General features: G+C 31.1%; 1 protein-coding gene across 1 annotated transcript; it reads right to left on the reverse strand.

The window, feature by feature from the left end:
* Positions 1 to 11,359: 11,359 nt before the first annotated feature.
* On the reverse strand, positions 11,360 to 13,085 carry LOC131007604 (zinc finger BED domain-containing protein RICESLEEPER 2-like). Its single transcript, XM_057934514.1, has 4 exons — positions 11,939 to 13,085; positions 11,772 to 11,861; positions 11,439 to 11,678; positions 11,360 to 11,370 (listed from the first exon to the last, which is right to left on the reverse strand). The coding sequence occupies exons 1-4, from the start codon at positions 13,083 to 13,085 to the stop codon at positions 11,360 to 11,362; spliced, it is 1,488 nt and encodes a 495-aa protein (XP_057790497.1).

Genomic DNA, 13,085 nt, shown 5'->3' on the forward strand with positions numbered 1-13,085 from the left:
GCAATAGTTCAATCGACACCTCGAGCATTGCGTGTCGTCGAGCACTGAAAGTAATTCAAATTTCAGGCGAAGCAGAGGCGGAGGAGAAGTGCAATGAGGCGAGGCGGAAGAGCATCGCGGCGAGGTGAGGCAAGGCGAGCCATGGCAGGGGCGATGCGAGGCGTGGCGAGGTGGAGGGGGAGCCAACAGATCTGGACAAAGAGATAGTCGAGCTTGTCGAGCAACTGTTGTTGTTCTATATCGTTCCACTTGCAAATTTTGCTCGACATGTATGACTTGTCGAGCATGTCGAGCAATTGTCGTTGTTTTACATCACTCGACTTACAAATTTACAAACGTTACTAGGCATGCTCGATAAGTCAAGTATGTCGAGCAATAGTTCTAAATGCTTAATGCTCGACATGCTCGACTCCAAGTGGTCGAGCATGTCGAGTAATTGTTCATATCCCACCTATGCTCGACATGCTTGACTTATCGAGCATGCCGAGCGAAGTTCACGGTTCGAGCAATGTAGAATAAACACACGAATTTTAGAAATATATCAAGTGCAATTCAAAAATATTGTTCATAAACCATAAAAATAGTTTTAATAACAATAACTACTGTATAGAAGACTTCAATATACCTTTCGAACTACCGGATTAAGTACAAATCGAAGAAACTCAATATTAAAGAAGAATCTTTCTAGGTTTTGAAGATAAATATATTTTATGAAGTTTTATTTTGTACTCTCTCCGTCCCCCGAGTGTTGACACGTTTGGGTTCGGCACGGAATTAAGGAGTTGTAGATTAGTATTTTAAGTGTGTAATTAATAAAGTCTAAAATTGATAAAGTAGGAGAGAGAATGTAATAAAAGTGATAAAGTAGGAGAGAGACTATAATAAAGGTGATAAAGTAGGAGGGGATGTGCGTGTGCGTGCGGCGCAGTGGGTGTGTGCGTGTGTTTGTGTGTGTGTCTGAGAGAGAGAGGTGTGTGTGTATGTGTGATTTGGCCGCCACATTGGCAATTCCGGCAGCCACGTTCGGAATGCCGGCATCCACCTCAGATTCATTTGGGCAAATTATAAATGGTGGGATATTTAAGAATCAATTATAAATTCACGTATTTTTTTGCCAAAAAAAAAAGCTCATGATATAAATCAGAAAATTAGCAAACTTGATGTATTTTATGGCAATAACCCCTTTTTTTATTCTTAATATACAATAGATTTTAGAGGCAAATTAAAATATAATAAATTTTAAATCGTGTCCATTAAAGTATTATTGATAAGGGTATAGATTAGTTCTGCATTCTTATCTTAATGGTGGTTTTTATTTTAACCCAATTAAAGTATTATATACGTTGGAACCTGAATTGGTCTGTCATGATGTTGAAGATAATTTTTAGGGAATATAAATAGAATTAATAACATCAAAGTCATATATATTAAATTAAAGTAAATCAAGTATGTTTTAATTGAAACTGAAGAGTTGGATATCATGAAGTATAATATTACAATAATTATTACAACCTCAAAATTACAAATATATGTATTTTTCTATTTCCGTGTATGGACACAAATAAAATTTTATTGATCAGTGGAATACTAATATAAAGATTTTTAGATATTTAATAGTTTTTAGATATATAATGATTTTTAGATATTTAATGTTTTTGGATATGGAAATTGAATAAAAAATAAAAAATAAAAATGAATGAGAATTGAGGAAAATTAGAATGGAGTGGTTGTAGGACGCCACGTAGGATAGAATTTATTTTGATGGAATATTTATATAATGATTTTTAGATATTTAGTTTTTAAATATATCATGTTTTTTAGATTTTTAATGGTTTTTAGATATAGAAATTGATTAAAATTTAGAAAAAAATAAGAATGAATGAGAATTGAGGAAAATTAAAATGTAGTGATTGTACGACGCCACGTAGGATGTAATTTATTTTGTTGGAATATTTATTTAATGATTTTTTAGATATTTAGTTTTTAAAATATATCATGATTTTTAGATTTTAATGGTTTTTAGATATAGAAATGAATTAAAATTTAGAAAAAAATAAGAATGAATGAGAATTGAGGAAAATTAGAATGGAGTGATTATAGGATGCCACGTATGATAAGATTTATTTTGCTTTAATATATAGATGAAATGCATAACTAAAACAAAATCATACTCCTCTGAAAAAATCATATTTTTAAATCATTAAAATAATGTTATTTCTAAGTAAAATTTACAGCTTAGAAAAGAACTAGCACCTGCATCCCGTGCAATGCACGAGACACGTTTTTATATTTTTATGTTTTTATATTTATATAAAATTGGTACTAGCTTAATTATCATATTTATATAAATATAATGAAAAACTAATTTTTAACTGCATATATTCGAGTTGAATATTGAAAAAATAAAGAAAAATAAAGAAGAATTCACAATAATAAAATTGATATTATGAAAAGGTAAAAATAATTAAAAATAAAAATAAAATAAGAATAAAATAAAATTTTGAAAAATAGATTTATTCAAAAAAGATTAGAGAGGAGAGAGAATTTTTTAAATTTTAAATTTTAAATAAATATAACTTTTACATTTTAAATCAAACATTTACATAAAATATATCAAATTAAAGTTCTTATTGTGATCTTTTAATTTGATATGTGCATATTAAATATTTTATAATTAGTCGAATTTTCATAATTTTAGAAAAAAAATTAAAAAAAAAGAAGATAAAAGAAAGGAATTAAAAAGAAATAAAAATAAATCTCCAATTTTATTATAACTACAAAATTACCATTCAATTTTGAAACTATTTTGAAATTAATTCCAAATTAAAAGCTGTCTATTTAATATTATAGATTATAGATATTAAAAGTAAAAACGCGTTTCAGTTGCCATTTGGGATGGAGTGTATTGTGGATAATAATCATGAATTCAAATTTATTAACCAACACTTTCAATAAAAGATTTTTTTTTCACAAAAACTTATATGCGCGCCGTACAAACCGTGCGCTCACAGTGAGCGTGGATCCTCCATGCCCGAACCCGCTCCGAATCCGGGTCGATCGACCCGTCTTATATAGAATAGCGCTTCTCTCTCCCTCTTCTCTCTCTCAGCGGTAGACACTAATCCCTTCCCTCAGCTAACTCTTTTCTCCCTTCGATCTCCGGAGGAAAAGTTCGCCGGCCGCCACCGCCTCATGTCATCTCCTTGCTCAATTGTCTCCCTCTCATTTGTTCTAAATCTGCAGATACCAATTTCTAAAAAGAAATCCCTGAATCCTTCCCCCAGTTCTGGCAAGCCGCCGCCGCCGCCGCGGCGCCCCTTCTCCGGCGAGTGAGGGCTTTGCCTTCGTCCCCGGTGACATTCCATTCGTCTATGTCTCTCCATTCGAAACAATTTCCCTAATTCTGTAGCTAATCGTGTTATGCATCAAATTTTTGAAACCAATGTTGCAATATTCATCTAAATTATTTTATTAATTTGCGGAACATGGTTCAGTCCATCGGCTGCACAAAAGCCTATCTTTGAGGATTGTGGACAAGGTGTTTGTTAAAATGACTCAATGAATACAAAAATAAATAAATAGTGTTATTTATTAAGTTAGATAGTGTCATTTACATATATTTCAAGTGTCATTCAGGAGATTGTCTTGCTCTAGTGTCCATGGCCCTCTTCTAAGCTCATTTACGTCTTCATCGAATTTGCTAGTATAACTTTTAGGGATTTTACCTTTAATATTATCTTATCAAAATGGTACTATGTGACTTATCAAGTGACACTATGAAACTTGTTAAGTAACACTATTTATTGTAAATGATACTTTATATATAAAGAAGAAGGAAAAAACGAAAAAGAATAAAGAAGGAAAATGACACTTTTTATTTTGCAAATGAAACTTTTAATATATATAAACATCACTATTTTTTCTTGGTAAATGACACTTTTAATAATAGAAAATGACACTATTTTACTTGTAGATGATATTATTTTAAGTATAATTACACTTTAGATATAGTTTCATTTACATATATTCTTAAAAACAGTAAATGACACTATGTTATTTGTTAAGTAACACTATTAAAACATTGAATTGATATTATAATCTTGTAAATGACACTTTTTTATAATTGACCCTATTCGAAGATGTAAATAACACTACTTATAATAATTAACACTATAACATTTCAAAGACACAACTCCGATATAAAAATGACACTACAAGATTTCAAAAAATACTTTAACATTTCAAAAGACACTATAACATTTGAAATGACACTTTAAGATTTAGAATAACACATAGACATTTCGAATGACACTACAAGATTTCAAAAGGCACTACAAGATTTCAAATGACACTTAGACATTTCGAATGACACTACTAGATTTCAAATGACACAATAACATTTGAAATGACACTACAACATTTGGAATGACACGATAACATTTCTAAAGAAACTATAAAATATCAAATGATACTATAAAATTTCAAATGACACTTTAACATTCAAAAGACACTTTTTTATAATTGACACTATTCGAAAATGTAAATAACACTACTTATAATAATTAACACTATAACATTTCAAAGACACTTTAACATTTCAAAGACACAACTCCGATATAAAAATGACACTACAAGATTTCAAAAAATACTTTAAAATTTCAAAAGACACTATAACATTTGAAATGACACTTTAAGATTTAGAGTCATATAGACATTTTGAATGACACTACAAGATTTCAAAAGGCACTATAAGATTTCAAATGACACTTAGACATTTCGAATGACACTACTAGATTTCAAATAACACTATAACATTTCTAAAGAAACTATAAAATATCAAATGATACTATAACATTTCAAATTTTCAAAGTGTCATTTTAAGTGTTGAAGTGTCATTTGAATTCTTTGAGTGTCATTTTAAGTCTTGAAGTGTCATTTGAATTCTTCGAGTGTCATATGAAATGTCAAACTGTCATTTTAAGTGTTGAAGTGTCATTCGAAATTTCAAAGTGTCATTTTAAGTGTTGAAGTGTCATTTGAATTCTTCAAGTGTTATTTGAAGTGTTGAAGTGTCATTTTAAATGTCATAGTGTCATTTGAAATGTTATAGTGTCATTTCAAATGTCATAGTGTCATTCGAAATGCCATAATATCATTTTAAGTGTTGAAGTGTCATTTGAATTCTTCAAGTGTCATTTCAATTGTTGAAGTTTCATTTGAAATGTCATAGTGTCATTTGAAATATTGTAGTGTCATTTCAATTGTTGAAGTTCCATTTGAAATCTTGTAGTGTCCTTTGAAATGTCATAGTGTTATTTGAAATCTTGTAGTGTCATTCAATTGTATTGAAGTTTCATTTGAAATGTTATAGTGTCATTTGAAATCTTGTAGTGTCATTTCAAATGTCATAGTGTCATTTGAAATCTTGTAGTGTCATTTGAATTGTTGAAGTGTCATTTGAAATGGCATAGTGTCATTTGAAATGTCATAGTGTCATTTGAAATCTTGTAGTGTCTTTGAAATCTTGTAGTATCATTTGAAATGTAATATTGTCATTTAAAATCTTGTAGTGTCATTTGAAATGACATAGTGTCATTTTGAATTGTTATAATGTCATTTGAAATGACATAGTGTCATTTTGAATTGTTATAATGTCATTTGAACTGTCATAGTGTCATTTGAAGGGTCTTTGAAATATCATAATGTCATTTGAAATCTTATAGTGTCATTTTAATTGTTGAAGTTCCATTTGAAATCTCGTAATGTCATTTGAAATCTTGTAGTGTCATTTGAATTCTTTGAGTGTCATTTTAAGTCCATCTCTTAAAACAAATAACAAAACAAATGAAATGAAGTCCAAAAAGAAACTCAACACTTAAAAGAAAGAAACTACAGAAAATCTTGCCTTTTAATAAAGAAACTCCATACTTAAAAGAAATTACATATTATTTTAATAAAGAAATTACATACTTAAAAGAAATAAACTACAAAAAAAAACTACAAGTATTATTTTAATAAAGAAATTACATACTTAAAAGAAAGAAACTACAAGTATTATTTTAATAAAGAAATTACATACTTAAAAGAAAGAAACTACAAAAAAAAACTACAAGTATTATTTTAATAAAGAAATTACATACTTAAAAGAAAGAAACTACAAAAAAAAAAGAAACTATATGTTTAAAAGAAAGAAACTACAAGTATTAAAAGAAATAACAAAACAAATGAAATGAAGAAAGAAACTACAAGTATTATTTTAATAAAGAAATTACATACTTAAAAGAAAGAAACTACAAAAAAAAGAAACTATATGCTTAAAAGAAAGAAACTACAAGTATTAAAAGAAATAACAAAACAAATGAAATGAAGCCCAAAATTTCACAGCTAGTGGGTTTCGAACCCAGGAGACCTACAGCTTACATATGCTATGGAGCCTAAACCAACTAAGCTAAGAGCTCTATTGATATTCAATGCTTTAACAGTTTTATATAATATATTAAAATCGGTTATAATTTTTTTTTTAATATTTAAGGTGGAGCCGGATCCGGGTCGGGTCGTGACCCAGACCCGCGCTCACACCATGCGCGCACAAATAAACTGGCGCTCACATAAGTCCATCTCTTTTTTTTTTTTGAAGATAGATAAAAGATTTTTTAGAAAAGAAAAGTATTGGTCCTGATAAAGGTGAAGATTGAATTTGTGAGGTTTTCCAGGAGTTCAATATCAAATAGTGCGACCTACCATATAAAAATAGTGGAATTGAGGATTCAACTATATATATATATATATATATATATATATATATATATATATATATATATATTCCTTTTTATTTTTATGAGTAATTTCTTTCAAAACTCCTCACACAATTCCTATATTAAAATCATAGTCTACACTCAACCTAACTATTCTATCTATATAATCGTGCTTTTCTAGCATAAGTTGTTGTGTTTATGTATAAATGGAGATCGAAAGTAGCAACCTAATATTTTATTTATATAATTTAATATTTTTTGATCAAGTATTGGTCAGTGAGACTAATAAATCTAATTTATAATATTAAATTCGGGATGGGTGGAAGTTCGGTTTTTGACTTTTGACGCGTAAACATCCAGTAAAGTCGTGCCACGTGGAGGCAGCTAGAATCCGTAATGCCTCAAGTATTCCAGAAGTTTTTCCTTTCGAGAATATCCTTTTCTAGAAGTTGGATGACCAAATTTAGAATAATTTCATCACATTTATATATATAACTATTTATTTGTTGAGCTTTAAATTGTACTCCTTGTTTCCTTTGATCCTTAGGGGTAATGACTAATACTTCCTCCATCCCATTAAAGTGATTTGTATTCTACTTTAAATTGTTCCATTATAAATGACTTATTTTATAAATGGTAGTAAAATTTAACACACAAAAAAATATAGGTCCTATTATTTTATACATTCTTCTTGTTTTATGTGTAATCGTCACTTTTAATAGGACGAAAGGAGTATAATTTTAATTTTGTTTAATTGCACGCAGGCGAGACCACTACACCATACAAATGTGAGAAAACTATATTGCACGCTTGCAGGATTGAATCCAAGATCTCATGGAGAATTTTTGGGTGCCTCAACTTTGTCACTTAAGCAATTGAGCTAGGCTTTCATTGGCAATACATTTTAGTCTTTTGCACTCGTTTCATCTTTTTTCTTTTCTTATGAAGAACGCATTCGTTTCATCTTAGGGTGCGTTTACTTTGATGGATAAATTTATCATGAGAAAATGAGGGATAACAAAAATATATGTCTTTAAATGCTCTCTTTCTTTTTTCACATTTTATAAAAAAGAGAAGTTCACCATTTTTCCTTCCTTATTTTCACTTCAAGGATGGATAGTATTATCCCTCTATTTTTTGGAGGGAAATATTATCCATCCTTGAAGTAAAAATAAGGTATAAAAATTGGCGAACTTCTCTTTTGTATAAAATGTGGGAAAAGAGAGGGGGCATTTAAAGGCATAAATTTTTGTTATCCCTTATTTTCTCATGATAAATTTATCCATCAAAGTAAACGCACCCTTACATGTTGTAGTTGTAATTATTTTATTAAATTTAGGAATGAAAATCCTTAGATTTTTTTATTAATATAGACTGCCTTCCCTAAGGGACTTAAAATTTAAATTGTGATGCATGGACATAGTTAGGAAATAGTTTGGATGAACTAAAATATAAAATTTATAATTATATAAATAAATATTATGGCTTGTTGTGTCCATAGTTTGGAGTTGTACTCACTGGGCTGTGCCCATGGATCTTGTACATTCTGATTTGCTCTGTATATTTATCTATATACCAAAAATATATTATGGGTTGAATAAAAATAAATCCGAGAAAATACATAAATAAATACATAAGAAATCCTACAAAACTTTCCCACAAATGGATATTATTTTATATATACATAGATAAATTTTGTTGGGATTATGAAACATGCCATTACCCAAAACATGCGCCTCGAAACAAGGCGCAAGGAACATTTGACGTGCATTTGTCTTTTTGGCCACGGACAATAAGTTTTGGACTTTTTCCTAATTTATCACCACACAAATATTTGTAAATCATTAAATTGAGTGGAAGATACAAACTTTACTGTATATTTTTAGGTAACTGTTATTCATAACCTGAATAAATCGATCTGAAAAACATGAACGATAGTCAAAGTTACGGTATTTCCTCACAATGAACTAACTTTAACAATTAAGTCAATTCAAAGAGCACGATGCATGATCACTTTAGTCAAATGTGAACCGGCCCTATTACTAGATAAATTTAATAATTTTGCTTATGTTTTGACACTCTGAGGTGTGGCTCTAATTATTTAATTCATGTCATAGTGGACGACATAAACAAAATTAATTAGCCCAATTCAATGTATAAATAAATATATCTATTTATTTGGTTGTGAAAAAGCCTATAAGAGTGAGTCTTGGAAGGTTGTGATCCATGACGAAAGAGCTAGAGGATGACTGGCATCAACTATACAATTCAATATGACGACCATATATATGTATACTTGTATATATGGAAATTCAAATCGAGTGATTATTGCACTAGAAAGCTTTATACCTATTTCATGTTAGGGCTCAAATTTTAAGTTTCACTCCTTGTCTAAACCTAAATAGCCCATTCATTATACAACCATCGCCATCTAATAATTTATCTTGTGTACAACAGATTTAATAGTATAATATTTTTGAGGTAATTGTGCCAAAATATATGAATTATCATTCAATCCTAATTTTGTACATAAAATTTAAAATTACGCATATTACATGATTTTTTAATTGTTTCGATTCTTTATACATTATCAATTTTAGATGAATTAAGACATTGTGGTTAGCTGAAGTGGCAAATTAACATAATTGTGACTAGCTAAAGTGATATAAATAATCGATTACATCGTTTAATACATTGATCGTTTAAACTGTATAGACATTTCAAGCGTTTACATTAACATTAATTGAGGGACAATTGACAGCCGTGTGAAAAATCAATTGAAAGTTCGTATATTTGGAATCGAAAATTTTAATTTATATATATCAAAATAATTCTATTAAAAATTTGTATATTTAGATACAATTATCTCTATTTTGTATATATAATTTGCAAATTATTGCATCCCAAAACCGAAGTCATTTGAAGTAGTACATCGTAACTAACATCTGCAAATTTCTTATTGCCAAAGAAGAAGTTGCTCAGTTACTTAGTCTTTATGTAATTTACTGAATTCATTTCATTTCATTTATTGTCATCAAACTTTTAGTTGATGTGACAATCTTTAAACTCGAGCACTAGCCCTAAAACGAAAGAACAGTAAATAAAATCACTCAGGCGCTAAATAATTGGCTAAATTGACTTATTGACCGTTGCATCAATAATTTGCTCAAGGCTATTAATCATACGTGTAAGTTTATATGGCCATAAGAGAGTTGATGCATTTATAATTTATTTAATTTGGGACCATCCTCGAAAGTTATCAAGTGAAGTAGAAGTAAAAAAATTTGCAACGGTGGAAATTGAGAAGTTATTACGAAGATTTAAAAGAAGTTTAAGTGATTTTTAGCGCAGGTCTATTTTTGGTGTCGAGGATTTTCAATCTTCTCATAATAAATTGATTAATAATGAGCGCATGCTATGATTGAAAATTTTTGGACAAAGAACCCAAAGAATGTCTCACTAAACTTACAGATGAGCAACGACGTGCCTATGATACAATCATGGATGCAATTAGGGTTGTAAACGAGCCGAGCCGAGCAGAATACTAGGCTGCTCGAGCTCGGCTCGTTTAAATATTCGGGTATTCGAGCTCGGCTCGAGCTCGGTTCGAGCTTTTATGTTTATGATCGAGTTCGGCTTGACATCAAAATATCAAGCTCGAGCTCGATTCAAGTTCGGCTCGTGTTTTATTCGTTAATGCCGAACTCGAGCTTATGCTCGAGCTCGGCTCGTGTTATGTTCGTTTAAAGAGTTCGTGTAGGCTTGAAATGTGCTCGGCTCAGATATTCGAGTTCGAGCTCGTGTCAAGCTCGAAATCATGTACTTTTAATCAACCTGTTGCCTTGAGCTCGAGCTCGACCTCAAAGAAAAATTATTTTCTATATATTCTAATCAATCGTCCAAAACAAGCATCAATACGAATAAAAATCATTCTAACAAATGTACATGCATGCCAAAATAACATAATTTAAACAGCAATCCAAACAATTAAAATGTCTTGTGTAACTAGAAGAGCATTGAAAAGTCCAAACATACACACCAAAAACTACTATATAAGAGAACCATTGATTTTGTAGATTCACTCCACTCTAGCAAAGAGTCACTACTGCAGCAACAAAATCAAAATCACACAATTAAGAATAATACAAATATAAATAATAAGACTAATATAAATAAAAACAATAATTTACCCATTCTATTGATGACATGCTTAAGTGAAAGTGATCTCTTTGGTATTCTCTTTGTCCTATAAAAATATAAACACATAAATTTAAATATTAGACGTATATATAGTAAAGACATAAAGATTACAACTGATACTTACCTTGGCTTTTCCCTTGATCTCGTAGCGAGCTCGTAGCCAATCTTCGGCACAAAGTAGCATTTGCACAGTATCCACTCCTAAAGAGGCACGATGTGGATCAATAACTCTACCACCAGCACTAAAGGCAGACTCTGAAGCTACTGCGGTTATGGGAATTGATAGCACGTCACAAGCCATCTTTGATAGGATCTTATACTTCATCTTATGCATCTTCCACCATCCAATTGCATCAAACTGAGTCGGCTCATTCCATTCTTCAACTGCCTCCTCAAAGTACAAATCAAAGTCCGACTTCATTTGATCAACACTAGTAACAGTTTTCCTAAAGCTTTCATATTTGCTTTGGCTTCTACTTGTACCAGATTTCACACTACTAACACCACTAACATTGCTAGAACTTCCTGTTTGAGCATCACTAGCATTTCTCACAATATTAGTAGTACTAGTACTAACTCTATAAGCCTCTACATATTCAGCATACAAGTTTCGCAATGTCTCAAAAACTGTTACTTTAAGTTCAATCCCTTCCACTCCAGAATAGCAATTGTCAGCACACCACTCAATATACTTCATTTTATTTCTAGGATCTAAAACAGCCGCTATAGAAATCAATAAATTACAAGATCCCCAATACTTATCAAACTTCAACCTCATCTTTTCAAGCATTTTTTTCATAAATGTAGTTGTGGTACCTGAATCTTTATCTAAACTCTCATAAGTCAATAGTGACTTTATGTGAACAAGTTTGACCAAGAAAAGATTGGCTGTCGGGTACTCAGAACCTGCATTAAATGTGATGATATAATTGACATTAGTAATTACACAATATATTATGAGTGCAAAGTAAATATATTAATACATGAGATGAGTACAGTGATCTCATGAAAATCTTCAAGGAAAGAACAAACAATGCGCACTTTCTCCCATTCCTCCTCACTCGGCAATGTAGTATATGAAGGATCCCTTTGTTGATATCTTGGAAAAACTTTGAACTCCAAAGCACATGACAACATAAAATATGTTGCATTCCATCTTGTTACACAATCCAAGACAAGCTTCTTCGAAGATAATTCCAACTGCTTTGCAATTTCACCGAACATGATCACATGTGCCTCTGATGCTGCCACATACTTCACACTTTCACGCACTTTGGAGATCACATCCTGAATAGAAGATAATCCATCTTTGACCAAAAGATTAAGAATGTGCGCACAACATCTCACGTGAAATATTTGACCACCAAGAGGTAAAGTGTGTCTGAACAAGAGATTTTCTTTCAATATCCGAATAGCTACATCATTGTTGGAAGCATTATCCACAGTGATTGTCCAAACTTTTTCCTCAATACCCCACTCTCGAAAGCATCTTTGCAGCACATCACTTATCACGACTCCCGTATGTGGTGGTGGAATATCACAAAAGTTCAAAGTGCGCTTTTGTAAATTCCAATTTGAATCCACATAGTGACCTGTGACAACCATATATGAAATATTTTGATCCGATGTCCAAAGGTCTGTAGTCACACTTACTCTACTAACACTTTTCAATTCGTTCATCAATCTCTTCTTCTCCAACTCATAAGAGGCCCAACAATCCTTCTTTGTTGTTGCACGACTAATCTTATTATATAGGGGAGTGGCGCTCTTCATCAACAAATTAAATAACTCATATTCAGGAAATCGAAATGGGAGCTCATGCACAATAATCATGTGTGAAAGTACATCTCTGATCTTTGAGTGGTCATACTTAAAATTAGTGACAGAGCTCACCGCTTCCTTCTGAGCCATAGACATTGTGATGCTGATATTTTGTTGGCCTTTCGTGCTGTGAATTTGTTTAGCAGTGCATTTGGCACTATGTCTAGCCAAGTGAGTTGTACAACCAGTCTTGTTGACTGATAGCCGTGTCTTGCAGTGAATGCATTCGGCTTTCACATTTCCTTTCACATCAGTGATCTCTTTGAAGTCATCCCACACTTTGGATGTGCGTTTTCTTTTCTTTGTCAT

The sequence above is a fragment of the Salvia miltiorrhiza genome, chromosome 1 (genome assembly GCF_028751815.1).
Source record: "Salvia miltiorrhiza cultivar Shanhuang (shh) chromosome 1, IMPLAD_Smil_shh, whole genome shotgun sequence".
In the NCBI taxonomy this organism is placed as follows: domain Eukaryota; kingdom Viridiplantae; phylum Streptophyta; class Magnoliopsida; order Lamiales; family Lamiaceae; genus Salvia; species Salvia miltiorrhiza.

What these genes read in the sequence shown, in the direction of transcription:
- LOC131007604 (XM_057934514.1), bottom strand. Translation starts at nt 13,085, where the DNA reads ATGACAAAGAAAAGAAAACGCACATCCAAAGTGTGGGATGACTTCAAA. An exon ending in GATCACTGTACTCATCTCAT is followed by an intron (nt 11,862 to 11,938) that starts GTATTAATATAT and finishes CATTTAATGCAG; the next exon opens with GTTCTGAGTACCCGACAGCC. An exon ending in GAGTTTAGATAAAGATTCAG is followed by an intron (nt 11,679 to 11,771) that starts GTACCACAACTA and finishes TGATTTCTATAG; the next exon opens with CGGCTGTTTTAGATCCTAGA.